Raw genomic sequence first — 22,987 nt, forward strand, 5'->3', positions numbered from 1 at the left:
AAATAGCACCTCCCACAGCAAAATTTGAAAAAGTATAACAAAAATCTTTATTCAACATTAGGTATAATAATAATCACAGTACTGATGATTCAATAAAAAATAAAAACATTTAAGAAACAAGCAAATATTCCAACATGATTCCTGCTGCATATGAAACAATCACTCTAAATGCAATATTTTGTATAATGACACAATGCTGCTGTCAGATATAAAACCCCACAGTAGGCTTAAAATTGAGCCCAACAGGGGGAGAACCCGGGTTCAGTATACAACCTAGTGTGATGCAAGACCAATAAACAACACCTGTGCAATGAAACCTAAAAAACCACATGAATAAATGTTGCATATATAAAATTATGAAATAAAGTGCACAATAACCATCCAGATATACAGTATTACTAGTGATAAGATGCCTAGTAGAAAATTAAGGCAAAGGAGCAGCCCATAGGAAAAAGAGCATGAAGTGGAGTAGTGCAAAAAATAGGAGATACTTGGCCCAGAAATGGTGAAGTCAATCTCAGCAGCACAGCAGGGAACAAGGAATCCCCTCAGAAGACAAGATCCCACTAGTTCCACGAGAGTCACCTCGCTTTATCAAGGAGAGAGGATGCATCATTTCTGACTTCACCATTTCTGGGCTAAGTATCTCCTATTTTTTGCACTACTCCACTTTATGCTCTTTTTCCTATGGGCTGCTCCTTTGCCTTAAAGAGAACCCGAGGTGGGTTTGAAGAATATTATCTGCATACAGAGGCTGGATCTGCCTATACAGCCCAGCCTCTGTTGCTATCCCAAACCCCCTTAAGGTCCCCCTGCACTCTGCAATCCCTCATAAATCACAGCCACGCTGCTGACAAACAGCTTGTCAGAGCTGGCTGTGTTTATGTCTATAGTGTCAGTCTGCTGCTCTCCCCGCCTCCTGCAGAACTCCAGTCCCCGCCTGCATCCCTTCCCTCCCTGCTGATTGGAGGGAAGGGACGGGGGCAGGGACCGGAGCTATGCAGGAGGAGGGGGAGCAGCTGAGACTGACACTACAGATGTAAACACAGCCTCACAGCATGGCTGTGATTTATGAGGGATTGCAGAGTGCAGGGGGACCTTAGTGGGGTTTGGGATAGCAACAGAGGCTGGGCTGTATAGGCAGATCCAGCCTCTGTATGCAGATAACATTCTTTAAACACACCTCGGGTTCTCTTTAATTTTCTACTAGGCATCTTATCACTAGTAATACTGTATATCTGGATGGCAATTGTCCACTTTATTTCATAATTTTATATATGCAACATTTATTCATGTGGTTTTTTTTTTTTAGGTTTCATTGCACAGGTGTTGTTTATTGGTCTTGCATCACACTAGGTTGTATACTGAACCCGGGTTCTCCCCCTGTGAGGCTCAATTTTGAGCCTACTGTGGGGTTTTATATCTGACAGCAGCATTGTGTCATTATACAAAATATTGCATTTAGAGTTATTGTTTCATATGCAGCAGGGATCATGTTGGAATATTTGCTTGCTTTTTAAATAGTTTTATTTTTTATTGAATCATCAGTACTGTGATTATTATTATACCTAATGTTGAATAAAGATTTTTGTTATACTTTTTCAAATTTTGCTGTGGGAGGTGCTATTTTTCAAGGGCTTTCTTCCTCTACCATATAATTCCGGTACGCTTCTCATTAAATACACTGCCTGATTGCTTGACTTATGAACATTTTTAAAAGAAATCATCCAAGACCTTAAAGACTCCAGATCAAAACCAGATAGCTACGGGAAGCCTCAGGATCATATCAAGGCTTTCCTCGCTGCTGTAAACAGGGCTTTGGAGTCGGTACAAAAATCCTCCGATTCCAACTCCTCAGTTTAGGATTCCACCGACTCCGACTCCTCTAATTTGCATATTACAATCTTGTTGATTGAAAGTATGTAACATAAAATTCATCTCTTAACTGCCAACGCTTAGGAATTTTAAAAGGCAACTGAAGTGAGAAGGATATGTAAACATACATATGCCATATTTATTCCCTTTAATCATAGACTAAAACTAGTCCTTGGTAAGAGTATTTGTAAAAGGTACAGGCTGGAACAAAGAACATCTATCAGGCCCTAGGCAATGTAACTGTGGGTACATGTAAGAGTGATGTGCAGGTACTCTGCAGGAGAATGAGGAGATTCTTCCTCTATTACACATTCTTCATGCACAATCTGAACCAGGTTAATGTGCGATAGACAACACCTTTGTGTTCAATGTGCACACCGTTCTCAGTGGGTTCCCTGCAGCTCTGTGGAGAGTGCATATGTAGAGTATCGTACTACTGTGTAACAAAGTAAACCTGAGACAGATGAAATAAAAGTTTTATACATACCTGGGGCTTCCTCCAGCCCCCTTCAGGCTAATCAGTCCCTCGCTGTCCTCCTCCGCCACCTGGATCTTCTGCTAGGAGTCCAGGTACTTGAGCCAGTCTGGCGTAGTGCGCATGCACACACTCCGCCGCCGGGAGCGTACTACACCTGCGCAGCACTATTGTGCCAGTGCAGAATGCTCCTGGCTGTAGGGACTGATTAGCCTGAAGGGGGCTGGAGGAAGCCCCAGGTATATATAACACTATTCTTTTCATCCATCTCATGTACCCTTTAACCACTTGAGGACCTAGGGCTTTCTACCCCTTAAGGACCGGCCACTTTTTTTCCATTCAGACCACTGCAGCTTTCACGGTTTATTGCTCGCTCATACAACCTACCACCTAAATGAATTTTGGCTCCTTTTCTTGTCACTAATAAAGCTTTCTTTTGGTGCTATTTGATTGCTCCTGCGATTTTTACTTTTTATTATATTCATCAAAAAAGACATGAATTTTGGCAAAAAAATGATTTTTTTAACTTTCTGTGCTGACATTTTTCAAATAAAGTAAAATTTCTGTATACATGCAGCGCGAAAAATGTGGACAAACATGTTTTGGATAAAAAAAACCCCATTCAGTGTATATTTATTGGTTTGGGTAAAAGTTATAGCGTTTACAAACTATGGTGGAAAAAGTGAATTTTCCCATTTTCAAGCATCTCTGACTTTTCTGACCACCTGTCATGTTTCATGAGGCGCTAGAATTCCAGGCTAGTATAAATACCCCCCAAATGACCCCATTTTGGAAAGAAGACATCCCAAAGTATTCACTGAGAGGCATAATGAGTTCATAGAAGATATTATTTTTTGTCACAAGTAAGCGGAAAATGACACTTTGTGACAAAAAAAAAAAAAAAGTTTCCATTTCTTCTAACTTGCGACAAAAAAAAATGAAATCTGCCACGGACTCACCATGCCCCTCTCTGAATACCTTGAAGGGTCTACTTTCCAAAATGAGTCATTTGTGGGGTGTGTTTACTGTCCTGACATTTTGGGGGGTGCTAAATTGTAAGCACCCCTGTAAAGCCTAAAGGTGCTCATTGAACTTTGGACCCCTTAGCACAGTTAGGCTGCAAAAAAGTGCCACACATGTGGTATTGCCATACTCAGGAGAAGTAGTATAATGTGGTTTGGGGTGTATTTTTACACATACCCATGCTGGGTGGGAGAAATATCTCTGTAAATGACAATTTTTTAATTTTTTTTACACACAATTGTCCATTTACAGAGATCTTTCTCCCACTCAGCATGGGTATGTGTAAAAATACACCCCAAAACACATTATACTACTTCTCCCGAGTACGGCGATACCACATGTGTGGCACTTTTTTGCACCCTAACTGCACTAAGGGGCCCAAAGTCCAATGAGTACCTTTAGGATTTCACAGGTCATTTTTGTTTCAAGACTACTCCTCACGGTTTAGGGCCCCTAAAATGCCAGGGCAGTATAGGAACCCCACTAATGACCCCATTTTAGAAAGAAGACACCCCAAGGTATTCTGTTAGGAGTATGGTGAGTTCATAGAAGTTTTTATTTTTTTGTCACAAGTAAGCGGAAATTGATTTTAATTGTTTTTTTTCACAAAGTGTCATTTTCCGCTAACTTGTGACAAAAAATAAAATCTTCTATGAACTCACCATACTCCGTACGGAATACCTTTGGGTGTCTTCTTTCTAGAATGGGGTCATTTGTGGGGTTCCTATACTGCCCTGGCATTTTAGGGGCCCTAAACCGCGAGGAGTAGTCTTGAAACCAAATGTCGCAAAATGACCTGTGAAATCCTAAAGGTACTCATTGGACTTTGGGCCCCTTAGCGTACTTAGGAGAAGTAGTATAATGCGTTTTGGGGTGTATTTTTACACATACCCATGCTAAGTGGGAGAAATATCTCTGTAAATGACAATTGTTTGATTTTTTTACACACAATTGTCCATTTACATAGAAATTTCTCCCACCCAGCATGGGTATGTGTAAAAATACACCCCAAAACACATTATACTACTTTTCCTGAGTACGGCGGTACCACATGTGTGACACTTTTTTGCAGCCTAGGTGTGCTAAGGGGTCCAACGTCCTATTCACAGGTCATTTTGAGCCATTTGTTTTCTAGACTACTCCTCGCGGTTTAGGGCCCCTAAAATGCCAGGGCAGTATAGGAACCCCACAAGTGACCCCATTTTAGAAAGAAGACACCCCAAGGTATTCCGTTAGGTGTATGGCGAGTTCATAGAAGATTTTATTTTTTGTCACAAGTTAGTGAAAAATGACACTTTGTGAAAAAAAACCCAATAAAAATCAATTTCCGCTAACTTTTGACAAAAAATAAAATCTTCTATGAACTCGTCATACACCTAACAGAATACCTTGGGGTGTCTTTTTTTCTAAAATGGGGTCACTTGTGGGGTTCCTATACCGCCCTGGCATTTTACGGGCCCAAAACCGTGAGTAGTCTGGAAACCAAATGTCTCAAAATGACTGTTCAGGGGTATAAGCATCTGCAAATTTTGATGACAGGTGGTCTATGAGGGGGCGAATTTTGTGGAACCGGTCATAAGCAGGGTGGCCTTTTAGATGACAGGTTGTATTGGGCCTGATCTGATGGATAGGAGTGCTAGGGGGGTGACAGGAGGTGATTGATGGGTGTCTCAGGGGGTGGTTAGAGGGGAAAATAGATGCAATCAATGCACTGGGGAGGTGATCGGAAGGGGGTCTGAGGGGGATCTGAGGGTTTGGCCGAGTGATCAGGAGCCCACACGGGGCAAATTAGGGCCTGATCTGATGGGTAGGTGTGCTAGGGGGTGACAGGAGGTGATTGATGGGTGTCTCAAGTTGTGATTAGAGGGGGGAATAGATGCAAGCAATGCACTGGCGAGGTGATCAGGGCTGGGGTCTGAGGGCATTCTGAGGGTGTGGGCGGGTGATTGAGTGCCCTAGGGGCAGATAGGGGTCTAATCTGATAGGTAGCAGTGACAGGGGGTGATTGATGGGTAATTAGTGGGTGTTTAGGGTAGAGAACAGATGTAAACACTGCACTTGGGAGGTGATCGGACATCGGATCTGCGGGCGATCTATTGGTGTGGGTGATCAGATTGCCCGCAAGGGGCAGGTTAGGGGCTGATTGATGGGTGGCAGTGACAGCGGGTGATTGATGGGTGGCAGTGACAGCGGGTGATTGATGGGTGGCAGTGACAGGGGGTGATTGATGGGTGGCAGTGACAGGGGGTGATTGATGGGTGATTGACAGGTGATTGACAGGTGATCAGTGGGTTATTACAGGGAAGGACAGATGTAAATAATGCCCTGGCGAATTGATAAGGGGGGGTCTGAGGGCAATCTGAGCGTGTAGGCGGGTGATTGGGTGCCCGCAAAGGGGCAGATTAGGGTCTGATCTGATGGGTAACAGTGACAGGTGGTGATAGGGGGTGATTGATGGGTGATTGATGGGTAATTAGTGGGTGTTTAGAGGAGAGAATAGATGTAAACAATGGATTTGGGAGGTGATCTGATGTCGGATCTGCGGGCGATCTATTGGTGTGGGGGGGGTGATCAGATTGCCCGCAAGGGACAGGTTAGGGGCTGATTGATGGGTGGCATTGACAGGGGGTGATTGACGGGTGATTGACAGGTGATCAGGGGGGATAAATGCATACAGTACATTGGGGGGGGGGGGGGGGGAGAATCTGAGGGGTGGGGGGTGATCCGGAGGGGGCAGGGGGGGGGGGATAAAAAAAAATAGCGTTGACAGATAGTGACAGGGAGTGATTGATTGGGTGATTAGGGGGGTGATTGGGTGCAAACAGGGGTCTGGGGGGTGGGCAGGGGGGGGGTCTGATGGGTGCTGTGGGCGATCTGGGGCAGGGGGGGGGAAATCAGTGTGCTTGGTGCAGACTAGGGTGGCTGCAGCCTGCCCTGGTGGTCCCTCGGACACTGGGACCACCAGGGCAGGAGGCAGCCTGTATAATACACTTTGTAAACATTACAAAGTGTATTATACACTTTGTATGCGGCGATCGTCGGGTTAACATCCCGCCGGCGCTTCCGTATGGCCGGCGGGATGTTGCGGCGGGTGAGCGGCGCCAGGCGGAGGCGGAGGATCGCGTCACGGATGACGCGATCGCTCCGCCCATGCCCCTACAAGGACCGCCGCCATTTGTCTATACGGCGGTCCTTGCGGGGTCCACTTCCCTACTGCCTCTGTGCGTTAGGCGGTCGGGAAGTGGTTAATTCATAGTCACCAAACCAAATTTTAACAACATATCAAATTATTTGATTTCATAAGCAAAGAGAGTGCATACATTTGCATAAATCAGCATCAATGCAGAATTATTTCCATCTCATTGACCATCTCTATTAGAGACACAGCTACACATCAGGCTTTATTCTTACAGCATAGATGTTATTTAGTATATATAAGAGATTCCTGTGTACACATCATATATACTGTACAGTCACAATCAGATATGTATATCTGACTTAAAAAATATGGGGACTGCTTTATTAAAGCAGCACAAGTAACTAATTTTGATTGGTTTATTTCATTTTTGTGGGCTAAGCACAGCTATTACTGTATATATAAATTATTTATGATGACCTATCTGAGAAATAAAACAATTTATCATATTTTCTATTTTAATTACAGTTTAAATTCATTCGGAGTCGGTGCATTTTTTCCCGACTCCGACTCCGACTCCAGGCACCCAAAATTGCTCCGACTCCACAGCCCTGGCTGTAAAGCCCCCCGGTGCAGAGCGCAAACCCCCTTCACATCGGGGCCGCGCAGCTCTTCTTCCGGAAGTGGGTCTGCACAGTAGCAGTGCTGACACAGCTACTGCAGGCGCAGTAGCACCAGCCTGCAGGCGCAGTAGCACCAAGCCCTCCAGCTTAGGGCCTGTTTCCACTACACGCAGATTGGATGCAGAAAAAATGACTCCAATGAATGCCTATGGGCCTGTTTCCACTAAACGTGATTTTTCTGATGCAGATTTTCCCATAGGCATTCATTGGAGTCAGTTTTTCTGCATCCACTGTGCATTGGCTGGGTCGGCTATTGCACAGCCACGCTGGAGTAGGAAGAGCTGGGCGGCCCCATTAGGATTAGTGACGATGCATTGGGGATTAGCATCTGCTGGGGGGTTGTGCTCAGCAACAGGGAACAACACAACTGGGAGGGAAGCCTCAATAGGATCCAGAGGCTTCCCTCTCTTTAGGTTAGTATCTAATTCTGTGTACCCGAACTTGGGCTCTGGTACTCTTTTTAAATAAAAGTATAACCGTTATTAAAGTAACATTTTACAACAGAGGATAATTCATATGATCTAGTTGCATAACTTATTCCATAGCTTAAGTCATCCACAGAAAAGATTCAAGGTAGTGCAATTGAGAGTGGTTCTGTCAGATCCATCCAATGTTCAGGAGTAGAGCATCAGCTAGATATTCAGGATTGGTGAATTCTGCAAATGTACTGTGTATGAAATGTGTGTGTTTTGAAGTTCATGAACTGTGCAGATAGCAGAGAGGTAGTATCGGGGGCTGGCCATGCATGTCTCTTTTACAAAGAAGCTGGTAGTTTGCACATTTAAAACTGGAATACGTGTAATTTTACAGCATTTTATGTTCACTACACTATCTAGGTATCTACTCTTATTGCACTTTCACCTTAAAGTGTAGTAACATTGACCTATTGTGTTCAATTTCAGAAAATGGTTTCTTGAGAAGTTAAAACCTGAAGGTAAGATTCAGTTTTTGAATTGCTGTTTTGTTACTCCACTCTAATTTAAAATAGATGTACTGTTATAAGGGGGCAGTAGTTTGACTAATAATATTGGACAGGTAAACTTGTTGTAGAGAAAATGTACAGATCTCATCTCATTCACAGTTAGCAACCCCGGTGGCCACTAATGAACCAATCTTTTTCATCCAATCTTACCAAATCTATGTATTAGAAGAGTAAACTGAGTGACTATATTGAATGGATACTTTAGGCAGTTCCCTTATATTACATAGAAATGGTAAGATTGGATGAAAAAGATTGGATCGTTAGTGGCCACCCTAAGAGTGCGTATACAAATCCAGCTTTGGTTGGCCAATGTTTGGCCAGTTTTACCACTTCAATGTAGTATGAAGACCAGCAAATTTTGAATACTATGATTGAGGAGGTAAACTCTCATACTAATCGGAGGTGGTAAAACTGGCTAGTCAATAATGTACCAGGCTTGAAGCGGAATACTTACCTGAAGATTGATCAGGGAACCTCAGCAACGCCACCCAACGAAGATCCAACCGACGAGAACACACGGGATGCCATCTAGTGGCGCCTTGAGACATAGCGAGCAGTCAGAGAGGCAAGGGAATCCTCAGAGCTGAATTTTAAGCTGCTGCTCTCTACGCTTCGCTACTTCAGAGCCACCATGGGGAGCCCCTGAGGAAACAGCTCCTCTGTTTGGAACTGTGAGGGCATCCAGCACATGGGTAGTGACAATGTTCCTCTCTCCGCTCTGCTGCACCTCAGGTCAGTCCTCCTAGTGCTGGCCACACACTCTGTTGCCGAGGGGGTGCATGGACTCCGGACACAGCAGGTGGCTCTTGATAAAGCAACACTTCTGTTTTGTATTGCTATGGGATCCAGCATACAGGGGGAACAGAGCAGTGGGGAGTGCCTGTCACAGGGACCTCACCTCCATTGCATGATTCATTGTGCTTATGATAGTGAGCAGGCAAGACACAGCTATCTCTATAATGTTAACCACTTCCCAGCTACAGGTTTTTCCCCTTAACCACTTCCCAACCGCCGCATGTACAAATGGCAGCCGGGAAGTGGACCCCGCAAGGACCGCCGCATGTACAAATGGCGCCGGTCCTTGTACGGACATGGGCGGAGCGATCGCGTCATTCGTGACGCGATCCTCCGCCGGGGACTGGCTCCGCCCCCTCGCGCTGTAACCCGCCGGCCGTTCGGAAGCGCCGGCGGGTTACTAGCACCCGGATCGCCGCATACAAAGTGTATAATACACTTTGTAATGTATACAAAGTGTATTATACAGGCTGCCTCCTGCCCTGGTGGTCTCAGTGTCCGAGGGACCACCAGGGCAGGCTGCAGCCACCCTAGTTTGCACCCAAGCACACGGATTTACCCCCCCTGCCCCCTGATTGCCCTCAGACCCCCCCCCCCCTGCCCACCCCCCAGACCACTGTTTGCACCCAATCACCCCCCTAATCACCCATCAATCAATCCCTGTCACTATCAACGCTATTTTTTTCATGCCCTAAACTGCCCCCTGCTCCCTCCTGATCACCCCCCCACCCCTCAGATTCTCCCCAGACCCCCCCATGTACTGTATGCATCTATCCCCCTGATCACCCATCAATCACCCATCAATCTCCCCCTGTCACTGCCACCCATCAATCAGCCCCTAACCTGCCCCTTGCGGGCAATCTGATCACCCACCCACACCAATAGATCGCCCGCAGATCCGACGTCAGATCACCTCCCAAGTGCAGTGTTTAAATCTGTTCTCTACCCTAAACACCCACTAATTACCCATCAATCACCCATCAATCACCCCCTATCTCCACCTGTCACTGTTACCCATCAGATCAGACCCTAATCTGCCCCTTGCGGGCACCCAATCACCCGCCTACACGCTCAGATTGCCCTCAGACCCCCTCTTATCAATTCACCAGTGCAATATTTACATCTGTTCTTCCCTGTAATAACCCACTGATCACCTGTCAATCACCCATCAATCACCCCCTGTCACTGCCACCCATCAATGAACCCCTGTCACTGCCACCCACCAATCAGCCTCTAACCTGCCCCTTGCGGGCAATCTGATCACCCACCCACACCAATAGATCGCCCGCAGATCCGATGTCCGATCACCTCCCAAGTGCATTGTTTACATCTGTTCTCTACCCTAAACACCCACTAATGACTCATCAATCACCCCCTGTCACTGCTACCTATCAGATTAGACCCCTATCTGCCCCTAGGGCACTCAATCACCCGCCCGTAGTGAGTAATATGGAGGCTGACATATTTATTTTGTTTTAAGCAATACCAGTTGCCTGGCTGTCCTGCTGATCTGCACCCAAATAGATCAGCATGGCTGCCAGGTAACTGGTATTGTTAAAAGGAAATAAATATGGCAGCAATATCCCACTCCTCTCAGGTTTACGTTAAAATCCAGAGCGATTTTCACATTATGCTCTTTCCAGTAATTTGCCAATTGTTGCTTATCACATCAAAATGATCTATAAATAGTTTTATTCGCTGCAAAGAAGGCTTTCTTTGGTTGGAACTTTTTGCTAAGAATTATTTTATTTTATATGCATTTTAAAGGGAATAATAATGAAAAAAAAACATTATTTCTCAGTTTTCAGCCATTGTTTTAAAATTAAAATGTGCTACAATAGATAAAACCTACACATTTTATTTGTCCATTTGTCCCGTTATTACAACGTTAAAATTGTGTCCCTAGTACAATGTATGGCGATTAATATTTTATCTAGAAATAAAGGTGTATTTTTTTTTGTGGTGTTTATTGTGGATTTATACCATACCAATAATTACAAACCTTTTACAAAAAAACTATATAACAATACAACTTCTCTTTAATGTATGGGTACTGTAAACAGTACACAGAAGTACTGTTTACTTTCACTTTTGTGAATGAAAGCCTGCATCTTGCTGATCGCGGCTCTCATTCATCACAGGCACTGTGGTCAGGTTTAGGAACAGGTTGTTCCTATTCACCGATCCTAGAACGGCAGGGCTGTGATGGAAACGAAAGTCAGTGCCGCAGCCATCGTGAACGGCGAGGTAAACGAGTACGCATATTTACACAGCTGGTACATAAATGAATTTTCCAGGGGCGCAAGTATGCATACCAGCGGTCGGGAACAGGTTAGGTCAGCACATTGATTCAGATAAAATTTTTGTACCCTGAGCCACTTATCTATGCAAGTGTGTCTCTGTACTGCTACATGTATTTTTTGCCAATTGGTATTGATCTTTTGCAGTGCTTTATCTATTGTTTTTAACTATTTATACTGCCTCATAATGGGGCACATCTGGCTATTTATACTGCGGAGGGGGCTATACTCGGGAGTGGGCTTATACATGAGTCAATCACTATTTCCTTTTTTTAAATACACGGGTTGGCTTATACATGAGTATGTACGGTATATGCAGGCGTTCCAAAATTGTCAATATGTACAATCCTTCTTTTTTCCTATATCTATCTTCTAATCCCTTGTTTTTTTTTGGTTTTTTTTTTTTGGGGGGGGGGGGGGGGTTCCTCCTTTTCTACCATTTTAGACATACTATAGTATGTCTATATTACTGTAACGATTGGTGTCAGCACACAGAGAGAATCTGATTATTGGTGATCTGCAGTATTACCAAGAATGCAGATTATACCTGATTATTGATGGTCTGCAGAGTCACCGATAATCTAAGTATAACTAACCTCTGGACACCTTTATATTGTGAGTGTTTGGTGCAACAGTAATGACTTTGAGTAAGACCACCCGAGGAGCAGGTGGTCTCTGGCAGTATGGGCGATGCCGCCTTTTGGGAAGTACAAAAACCGTCCAACAGCCTGAGGCCTCCAAAGGGGTGGAGTCCCAGGCTGAAGGTAGGAAGAACCTGTGAGTGAGTCACACCTGAAAGGTGGATGTCACTAGCAGGTCTGGAGACTATCTGTAAGGAGAGAGATAGCTCTCTAGGTCGGGCAAGCCACGTCGGCAACACACAGACAGACAAGGTACATAGACAGAAGGCTGATTCGGTATCCAAAGGCAGGCAGGGTCTGGCAACAGATAATCAGATATGCGTAGGTACCGAATCAGAAAGCAGAGGGATAGTCAGGAATGCAATAGGTCATAACAGATATCAACAATGCCTAGTCTTGGGTGTGAGGTCCGTGGTCTCTACACCCTGGAACTAGTCTGGAGTATAATATGATGGTACAGAGTATTCCTAGACTTGGGTGTGAGGTCTGTGGTCTCGACACCCTGGAACTAGTCTGAAGTATAACAGAATGATAACACAAAGTCCCTAATCTTGGGTGTGAGGTCCGTGGTCTCAACACCCTGGAACTAGTCTGAAGTCTAACACCATAATACACAGTAGTAATCTGGCTCAGTGTGAATTCCCAGGTCCTCCTGGTTCTAACACACTGTAGGATCTGACTAACGTCTGAGTGCTTGCACGTAGTGTTTGCAACGGCAGACAACTTGAGCCTGACCAGCAGTGACTATATATAGATAGATAGATATAGATAGCGCTGCGCTCTCCGGCGCCACCCATCAGCGATCAACCAATAGCCACTTGCTTTGAGGTCAGCTGACCAACCTGGTCAGCTGATCCCTCCTTGTTTGTCATAAAGGTTCTGCCTCTCAGCGCGTATTCCTCAGCCTGTGTGAACTAACAGGCTCAGCCACACCAGACGCACGCTGCTGCGTGCAAACCGCCACGCTGGACGCGGAATCAGCCGCATTGCCGCCAGTACACGCGACGGCTTTTCCGCGTTTTATCACAATTACATATTTCTGTATAACACCTTGATGCAGTCGGTCAGTAGCTGATAACTATACTAAATGTTGCCAGGGTTAACGCCTTGTAGTGTTGATATTCTCCTAACACTCAGAACAATTCAATGATCTTGTATTTTGTTCGTTAATAAAAATTGATATGTTAAAAAAAGGAGCCCTTGATTGGCCAGTTGTATAGATTACAATGTAACACGGTGACTGTGCCATTGCATACAGTGCATCGCTGACATGTAATTGTGCTTACAGGCTTACACCAGATGCTGGCAGGATTTGAAGACAAGTCCGCTTTTGCTCTCTGCACATTTGCTTATAGCAGTGGAAACCTTGATGAGCCTGTACTACTCTTCAAAGGAAAAACTCCTGTAGGTACACTTTTTTTTTTTTTTTTTTCTTTTGTAGCTCCTCAAAATAGCTATGGATATATACAAAAATAGTTAATGATTCTTTTTCTTTTTTTCATTAAAAGTATAAAGAAACTGATTTGTGAGGGGAGGAAACATGCATGCTAAATTAAAGTAAATTAAATGTAACATTTATTGAAGAAACTGACAATATTTTAATCAGAAACTGCTATTCCTATGCTACTGTGGGTGGGATGGCAGCGTGTCACTGCTGTGCTCATCTATAACAAGTTACTTGTTTTTCATCTCGAATCCGCTTTAAGGGGCATGCAGGGGTCTACACTTTGTTTATTGGGGGAAAAAATATGATAAAATAACATTCAGTTGGCAGAAGTTGTAGGGTTGTGTAAAGTATCATTTAAAGTTTCAGCAGATTTATTTATGTTGAAAGTTTATTGTAACTACTGTCATGTCCCCATGAAACTGCTGCCATACATATATATTGTGCACCCACATTTATTTTGCCATCAATGTAGTACCAACCTATAAGGTTGCTCCCTTATAATGACCCTTTATATTGTGGACAAGACCTATAGTGACCCCATTTATAGTGTCCATTACATTGTCCCCAGCAGCTTCTACAGCAAAGTCCTGGCCCAATGATGTAACTTGGCTACTGTGACAGAGGAGTCTGGTAAGAATGATGTGGAACTGCAGCACTACAATGCCCATATAAAGACTTGGCTGCAACAGAGAGAAGTGAATATATTAAACCTACCGAGCATTGCTTCTGCTGTTGGTTTCCCCTGGGAACTTAGAGTTCAGGGTGCACTTCACTGATTATACGCTACTAATTCCCTGGGGCTAGTGACTGCAGGTGCATTTTTTTTTCTTTTCTCCCTTCTCTCATTGATGGATAAAGACTTGTAATTACATTCTTTTGCCATAACTGCACGGGAAACCAGCTGTAAAATTACGCTCTTCCTGTTAATAACTGGCTAAAATATATCGACTATAGAAATAATAATTCTCAATTTTTTATTTTTTTATTTTTTGCAATTGCATACTAAAAGTTGTATTCCCTTCTAGGGTCATATTGTATCTCCACGAGGGCCACGGGACTTCGGATGGGACCCTTGTTTTCAACCAGATGGTTATGAAAAGACGTATGTTATCTATTCCCATATATTATGTATACAACAAACCAGCAGCTCTACACTGTCCTTTTTATTAACTTCCATGCTAACTTACTTCTGTTAGGGTTGCTTAGGACTTAAGGGCCATGTAGTTTTGTAACTGCATTATACATCTATCTGATCCAGGGAAAAATTACTGATGTTCCATTGTCCATTAAAATGTATGGAATCCCAACATTTGTAGACCTGTGTGATGAAGACTGTGGTGGGCCAAGTATGGGCTTTCCCACCTCAAGTCTGTCTGCTAATGACAAACATACAAAGTTGTATATACAATATAACTCATGTATGTAAATGTACATAAAGGGAACCTGAAGTGAGAGGGATATGGAGGCTGACATATTTATATTAAACAATACCAGTCGCCTGGGAGTCCTGATGATCATATGCCTCCTTTAAACCACCGACCCTGAACAAACATGCAGATCAGATCTTTCACAAAACTCTGACAAGATTAGCAAGCTTGTTTCAGGTGTGTGATTCAGACACTTCTGCTGTCAAAGAGGTCAGCAAGGCTGTCGGGAAACTGGTATTGTTTAAGGAAATAAACATAATAAATATGGCAGCCTCCATATACTTTTTGCTTCAGGTTCCTTTTAATAAGGCTAGAATTCCTTCCTCTAGTTACCCCATGCTTTATGGCATTTGATCCAGGTCTTTCATCGCACCAAACATTTGTAAAGTGAAATAATTGAACTCTGTTGAAAGTTCAGATCCCATTGATCTCTTAATTTTGTATACTTACATATGACAATAATTTAATACGACTATCCTTTTACTTTGTCTTAAATAATCCTAGAACTGTTAAATGTGTGATCATTACACCCAGCTCTGCAAATGCCATATTGCATTAATAACTCAAGAGGCAAGCTGGTAGCTGTTATTTTTTGTTATACTGTTTGATTGCACATAATCACAGACATGAGAAGTTAATGTTTCTTAGTTTTATATAATAATTACATCATGTTTTTTTTTTTAAATTGGGACTAGAAGCATTCCTGGAGACTTAAAGAGACACTGAAGCGAGACTAAATCTCGCTTCAGCTCTCATATATAGCAGGGGCATGTGTGCCCCTGCTAAAACGCCGCTATCCCGCGGCTGAACAAGGGTCCCTGACCCCCAACCCACCCCCCCGCAAACCTTGGTCACAGACTTGGTCGCTGATTTTGCTTCCTGGAGGCAAGGGCTAACGGCTGCAGCCCTGCCTCCCAGCGCGTCTATCAGAGGCGCATCGCCGCCTCTCCCCGCCCCGCCCCTCTCAGTGAAGGAAGACTGAGAGGGGCGGGGGAGAGGCGGAGATACGCGCTGACAGACGCGCGTGGGGCAGGGCTGCGGCGGTTAGCCCTGCCCCAATGCGGAAGCGCTCCCCAGCATTACGGAGGGGATTTGGGGGGACAGGGACCCCCGTTAAGCTCAGGATAGCGGCGTTTTAGCAGGGGCACACGTGCCCCTGCTATATAGGAGGTCTGAAGCGAGATCTATTCTCGCTTCAGACTCTCTTTAAAGGGAGTCTGAAGCAATTTTAGAAACAAAAAAGACAGATACTTAAGGAGAGGGAAGGCTCTGGCTCCTATAGAGCCTTGCTGTTCTCCTGCCGGTCTTCGCGTTCTCCTGCAGGCTCCCATGTTAGTATTCTACGGCCGATGTGTCATAGACTGCTCTCTTCCGGTTTTAATGGGTAGGATGGAGGCGCCCAATGTGTGTTCTATTTTAGTATTTTTAAATAAAAAATTATATAATAAAAAGAGAGGTAATTGCTTACCTCTCCAGAAGATATAGACACCACTTCAACTGGAAAAAGTTTTTATAAAAAAAAAAAAAAAAAACAATCTGACAACGCATTTCACGGGTCATGGCCCGCTTCTTCGGGTCAATACAAAATGCCGTAATAGCATAGGGGATAGAGTGTAGGCGTCTAGGTAATAGCTTTGCAGTCTTTTCTGGAAAGTCTTATCGTACTACAGAAAAGCGGCCATCCAGTATCCAGCAGGACCTGGAGTAACGAGCAGGGAAGGTTAATTCCCTGCAGGCTTATACGGTGGTTGCAGGAACTGCAACTCACCTTTGTGAGTATATATTTGAGTTTATCCTCCCTATACCTAATGATACATTGTGCTCCCGGTCTCTCCCTACTTCTCACTTAGGTATTCTTGGCCCTTACAAGAATCACCAAAGAAAAAAACCCTATAGCTCTACTGCTTTGGCTGGGCTTCGGAAGCACTTGGGCTCCCGAAGACAGGCGGCTCCATACTGCGCGAGCGGCCTCTCTCGCACACTCTCTTGCGCGTGCGCAGAACAGAGCCGCCTGTCTTCGGGAGGACTCTGGCTTCCAAAGACTTCTGAAGTCTCCTGCAGGGAGAGATTTGAATGGAGAAGCCTGCGGGGGAATGAGGGGACCGTGAGGAGAATGGGAAGGCTTTATAGGACCCAGAGCCTTCCCTCTACGTGTGTGTTTTGGGTTTTTTTGTTGGTTTGTCTTTTTGTTTTTTAATATCGCTTCAGATTTACTTTAAATACATGATTTCTATGTTTCTACCCTCTCCTGAAGAAATGCATTACAGGAGCTTAGTTTTCAATTAGTGGAAGTGATTATAATGTACTCAGAACTGAAGCGAAAAAAAATTATGATGATTTGTATGTGTAGTACAGCTAAGAAATAAAACATTAGGAACAGAGACATAAGTCTAATATTGTTTCCAGTACATGAATAGTTAAACTCCAGTTGTTATCTATGCAAAAGAGCCATTGAGCTCCAGGACTTTCAAAGCAGAGAGCTCTGTCGTCTTCTTGTTATCTCAACCGTCAGTCATTGTATCTTCTTTCTCTCCAGAGGACAGTTCAATAGTTCACTTGCCTGCTCTGTAAAATCATTTAGAATGCTGTGTAATGTGTAAACTGCAAATATCAGAGAATGATGCAATGTTATAAAAAAACACTACATAACTGAAAATAAAAATGAGAAGATTTTCTTTGCTACTAATGTTCTAGTAATTATCCGTACTACACAACCAATTTATTATATCATGCTTTTTTTTTGCTTCAGTGCCTCTTGAAGAACTTCCTTCTGCTTGACAGTAATTTTGTGTAATGCACAAAATGGCCACATGGTGGAGGTGTTACTTTGTAAAATTGCAGTGAAGATTCTGTAAAACCTATTTGTTACTGCTACAGAAGAATCAGTGCATGAATTCAACATTAAAGGAATACTTAAAGAGACTCTGTAACATTAAAAAGATCCCCTGGGGGGTACTCACCTCGGGTGGGGGAAGCCTCCGGATCCTAATGAGGCGTCCCACGCCGTCCTCTGTCCCACGGGGGTCTCGCCGCAGCCCTCAGAACAGCCGGCGACTATGCCGACTGTCAGTTCAATATTTACCTTTGCAGGCTCCAGCGGGGGCGCTGTGGCGGCTTTCCGTTCCAAACTACACGGAAATACCCGATCTCATTCGGGTCCGCTCTACTGCGCAGGCGCAGGACACTTGCGCCTGCGCAGTAGAGCGGACCCGACGGCGATCGGGTATTTCCGTGTAGTTCGGAGCCGACAGCCGTCAGAGCGCCTGCGCAGGAGCCAGGAAGGTAAATATTGACGTCACCGCTGCACGGACTCCACGGAGGGCTGCAGAGAGACCCCTGACGGATGGAGGACGGCGTGGGAAGCCTCATTAGGATCCGGAGGCTTCCCCCACCCGAGGTGAGTACCCCCCAGGGGATGTTTTCATGTTACAGTTCCTCTTTAAGCCAAAAACAAAAAATGATATTTACTCACCCGGGGCATCCCTCAGCCCCCTGAAGCTGGATGGTGCCCTCGCAGCCCCGCTCCAATCGTCCTGTCCCTGCCGGCGGCTACTTCCGGGTTTGGCGACAGCCGCCGACAGGCTGGGAACGCGGCTGATTCTCCGCGTTCCCAGCCGCTATATCACCCTCTATGCTGCTGTCGCCAAACCCGGAAGTAGCCGCCGGCAGGGACAGGACGATTGGAGCGGGGCTGCGAGGGCACCATCCAGCTTCAGGGGGCTGAGGGATGCCCCGGGTGAGTAAATATCATTTTTTGTTTTTGGCTTAAAGGAAACCTAAACTGAGGATATCGATTTTTCCTTTTAAAATAATACCACCTGCTGATCCGGTGTCTCTAATACTTTTAGCCACAGCCCCTGAACAAGCATGCAGATCAGGTGCTCTGACTGAAGTCAGACTTGATTAGCTGCATGCTTGTTTCAGGGTGTGATTCACCCACTATTGCAGCCACAGAGATCAGCTGGACTGCCAGGCAACTGGTATTGTTTAACAAGAAACCTCCATATCACTCTCAGTTAAGGTTCCCTTTAAGTATTCCTTTAATGTACTTAACAAGCTGATGTTTTGCAATATTTCTGAGCCAGGGTTGTATTGAAATGTTTTCTCTCTAATATAGCCATTAAATAACTTCTATTAATCTGACACCATATTTTTGACAGGTTTAAATAAAAAATGCCACTACAGGCGGTTTCCTACTTAAAAACAAATCCAACTTGCAAACAATCTCCCAGAACCTATTTGTAAGTTGAGTCATGTGGTATCCATAGCCAAGTGTGGATAAATAATTTACTTTCGGACAACTCTGGATTTGGTCATATAATAAAAACTGTTTTTCCCTTGTTTTAAAGTGCTGAAAAATACCTATAACTTAAAATACGTAATAAAAAATAGTATTGTGTATTTTGTACATGGAGACAACGTTGTATCTCTGAAACAGTGTAACTTCAGTTGTTTCTAAGTACGGTACTGTCTGTACTTACAAAGATACAGAGTTGTGTACAGAGTGGAGATTGCAGCTGGGTTGGTATCTGGAAACTAGTTAGGAGATGTACAGGTTAGAGAAATTGTGGCGTCGAGCTCTGTAGGTTAAAGTTAAGAGTTCGAAATGGATCCTCTGGTTAATTAGCAGCCAATGAAGAACTTGACAGAGGATCAGCAAGAAGAGAGATGAATGAGACAAGCAGCCAAGTTTAGTTCAGATTCGAGCGGCGCCAGTCTGTTAGTTGGTAGTCCACAAAGTAGTATTTTTCAATAAATCAATCCGTTTTCAACCAGAATTTTACTTTGTTTTGACAGCTTGCGTGAGTATTTTGCACTTCAAACTGTGCAAACCAATATGTGGTATATCAAACAATGTTTCATTGTCAAAGATATCCACTATCCACCTTACCATTTCTGTTACTGCGGAGAAAGTTAATTTTATTCTCTCAACCAGTGGTCCTCAAACTAAGGCCTGCGGACCGAATGCGGCCCCCTGAGGCTTTTTTTTTTTTACCGGCCCCCACACAAAAAATGTATTACTTATAGATGCAGTCAGCTAAATCTTTAAATATTCGTGGTCCACATATAGAATAGCAGTGCTGGCACCACCCATCCACATGGAAGCCAGAAAGCAGTAATTCGGTGGTCCCCAGTCAAATTCCACATCAGGTGACACTGCTGTCCAATTGGTCTGCAGGGTGTCACCTGGGTATGCTTCACTGTCTGGCCCACAAAGACTTCTACGTCATTTTATGTATACTCCGGCCCCCCAGCAGTCTGAAGTATGTTCACCCGGCCCTCGACCCAAAACGTTTGGGGACCCCTGCTCTATACTATAAAGCAGGATGGATTTATTAATGTCATTAAAAGGATATGCAGGATTTTACAAGTTAATCCATGCTGCGTTCTGTTGTGATGTTTCTTTCATGCTAACCTATTTTCAATGACAGAATTGTATAAACTTGCTATGATTGGATGTATTTATTTATTTATTGTATTTATATATTTGCTTCATATCTAGATATGCAGAACTCCCAAAGGAAGTGAAGAACAGTATTTCTCATCGATACAAAGCCCTCAAGGAAATGTCAGATTATTTTATCCAAAGTGGTACCCCCAAGGAATGAGGGGTTAATAATCTCAAGTGAGTGTTCTATTAGTTAGTACATAGTACAGTATAATATTAGTTAGTACATAGTACAGTATATAGTGTATAGAGTCATTGTGAAAGAGGGCACTCAATTGTTTGAGCACTTAGTGACTACTACAAGCAATGCTAATTCTGGGACATGCTCATGCAGCAGACTGAGGGACGCACCTAGAACAGGAATCTAAAATAAACCAGACACTCCAGAAGGCCCTCGGCTGGCTGTGAGGGCTTGTTCACACTTTGGAAATTTTGCGCTTTTTTTGAGAGGCGGTGACTTTGAAAAATGCCCTAAAATACCTTGTGCAATGAATCCTTATGGGATAGTTCATATCAGCACGTTTCGTCTGCTTTCCGTTCACAAAAGCGCTGCATGTACAATTTTTGGGGCGATTTTGCTACAATGGAAGGTATAGGAAAAGCGCAAAACCCTTTTTTTGTACTGTTTTTTTTTTTTTTTGTTTTGGTTTTTTTATCCAGTGATTGCGTTCCTGTTTTTAAGAATAAATACATTGTATTTATTATTTTCCGGGTCAAAGAATTTGCTTCCTGACTGACATCAGGAAGTGAAAAAGACTGAATCTCTCTGCAAAAGCCCCTACAAAAGTGCTTTGCACAAAATCATACCGCGCAGTGGAGTGCCAGGAGAGGGAGAAAAAAAACTCAAAAATTGAAAATCGCTGCCGTCAGTGATTTCGATTTTTAGATGTGAACAAAGCCTAACGGCACTCTCTCTAATCGTCATTAAAGCACAGGTATTTGTCACATGTATTGCAAAGCATGTTTAAGGAGGAGCTGTCAGCCATGCTATGCCAGATAAAAAAAAAAAAAACATAAGTAAATAAATACTAGCTCTACTTACATAACGTGTATTGCACGGTCCAAGTGTTGATTTCAGTGAACTTTATAAAATAAAAAAAAGGTAAATGGTGAGAATTCTGTTCGCTGGCAGGGGCCATCTTTACTCCCTCCAGCTGAAGCCAATGGTGAGGTCATTTCCTCCCTTACTCCCCCCTCCTCCCCACACCAATAGCAAGCGTTGATTGTAAATGCAGGGAATCCCTAAGGAAATGGTAGCGGGGCGGAGGTCCCCATGGATGCGATGCAGTGGTGGCAGCCAATGCCCTCATGAATCGGCTGAGATGCCGGTCGGGCTGGAGTGTGGGGAGGGGGCAGACATGGACAGTCATGGGAGGCAGCCAATGAGAGGAAAAGGAGTGAGAGTGACACAGGCTGCAGCCAATCAGGCTGAACTAGCTGTGTCTGTGCAGAAACTCCCCCAGCCTGCACTGCACCTTCTTTTTAGAGGCTGATTACTGTCTGCGTACTAAGGAGCTGGGGACATGAGGATTAATCTCTGCAATAAAAAAGTAAGATTGATTTTAAAGTTATGCATTGCCTTTTTAGCATTCCTTTTATATGATCAACAGATTGAAATAGAGAATTGATTTTGTTTTTCATGCCTAAGGCCTGGAACCCACTGAAATTAGCAAACGCGAAACGCAAACGCTAGCGTTTTGTCTGAGCGGTTTGCAAGCGGATTCATGCGCGTTTTCGGTCGCGTTTTGCAACATTGTATTTTTTTGCTCAGCGGTTGCGTAGCGTTTTGCGTTTTTATCCTGATTGGTCCTGTGAATAATTTTTCATTTTGTTAGTGTGCAGAACCTCAAAACGCTAGCAAAACCGCCCAGTTTAGGTTTTGCTGAGTGTTTCCGCTAGCGTTTCAATACTTTACATTGAAGCGCTAACGCTCCCAAAATGCTGCACGTCCTGCGTATGCGTTTCTGGGAAACGCAAACGCTCCTGTGCAAGTTGCCCATCCATTAACATTAGCCCAGCATTTTGGCAAAGTGCTAGCGTATCGCAACGCTGCCAAAACGTTGCCAGAAGCGCTCCTGTAGGTTCCAGCCCTAACACTTACTCTTTAAGCCATGGAGCAGGTAAGTGACTACAATGAAACCTCCTCCTGGCACTAGTGGAGATAGGCTTCAATTCATCAAAGGGTGTTCGATAACAAAATCCCAGTCCTTAAAATACCGCATTCGGTATTTTACACTTCACTGTGCTAATTCATCAATATTTTCACACATGTGGTAGATGTTCGGTAAGTTACCGAAGAGGTCCGTGCAGTGAGGGCATTACAATAGGAAAGAGGCAGCACCGACATCCCTATACATGTGCCTTTTATATTTGTTGTGCTGCCTCTGCTCTTGCTGAATCTGTCTCATTAGTCTTAAGTTTCTATTTACTTGCCACAGCTTAGATGAACTGCTGAGAAACATTACACATTCCCTGCTTAGGTCATTTTGCCACGAGCTCCCACTTGCATCCCTGCATATTTAAACAGGCACTCAAGGGGTTACACTACCGAAGGGTGCCTAGAAAAGAAGGGTGCCTGGAAAATAACTTTAATTCTTTTCTTTCCCCTGACTGCCTGGGGGGGTCTGTTCCACTGGAGAAGCCTGGGCAACCTATCAGCAGCACTTGCAGGGGACAGGGGAGGTTTCTATGGTCCTGTCACACACGGAGAAGGCATTCCAAGCTCCTTATCGACAGGGGAGAGCTGGAGATAAT

General features: G+C 44.1%; 1 protein-coding gene across 2 annotated transcripts in view; it reads left to right on the forward strand.

Annotated features, from left to right (window-relative positions):
- The window catches only part of LOC137521104 (inosine triphosphate pyrophosphatase), a 45,438-nt gene that overhangs the window by 20,479 nt on the left and 1,972 nt on the right, over positions 1 to 22,987 (forward strand). For both annotated transcript variants that reach the window (XM_068239899.1, XM_068239898.1), the window contains exons 5-8: positions 8,095 to 8,126; positions 13,199 to 13,314; positions 14,383 to 14,459; positions 20,288 to 20,410. In XM_068239899.1, coding sequence (XP_068096000.1) covers positions 8,095 to 8,126; positions 13,199 to 13,314; positions 14,383 to 14,459; positions 20,288 to 20,393 — 331 coding nt within the window. In that variant the 3' untranslated portion in view covers positions 20,394 to 20,410. The remainder of the gene's footprint in view (positions 1 to 8,094; positions 8,127 to 13,198; positions 13,315 to 14,382; positions 14,460 to 20,287; positions 20,411 to 22,987) is intronic.

This window comes from Hyperolius riggenbachi, chromosome 6 (assembly GCF_040937935.1).
Source record: "Hyperolius riggenbachi isolate aHypRig1 chromosome 6, aHypRig1.pri, whole genome shotgun sequence".
In the NCBI taxonomy this organism is placed as follows: domain Eukaryota; kingdom Metazoa; phylum Chordata; class Amphibia; order Anura; family Hyperoliidae; genus Hyperolius; species Hyperolius riggenbachi.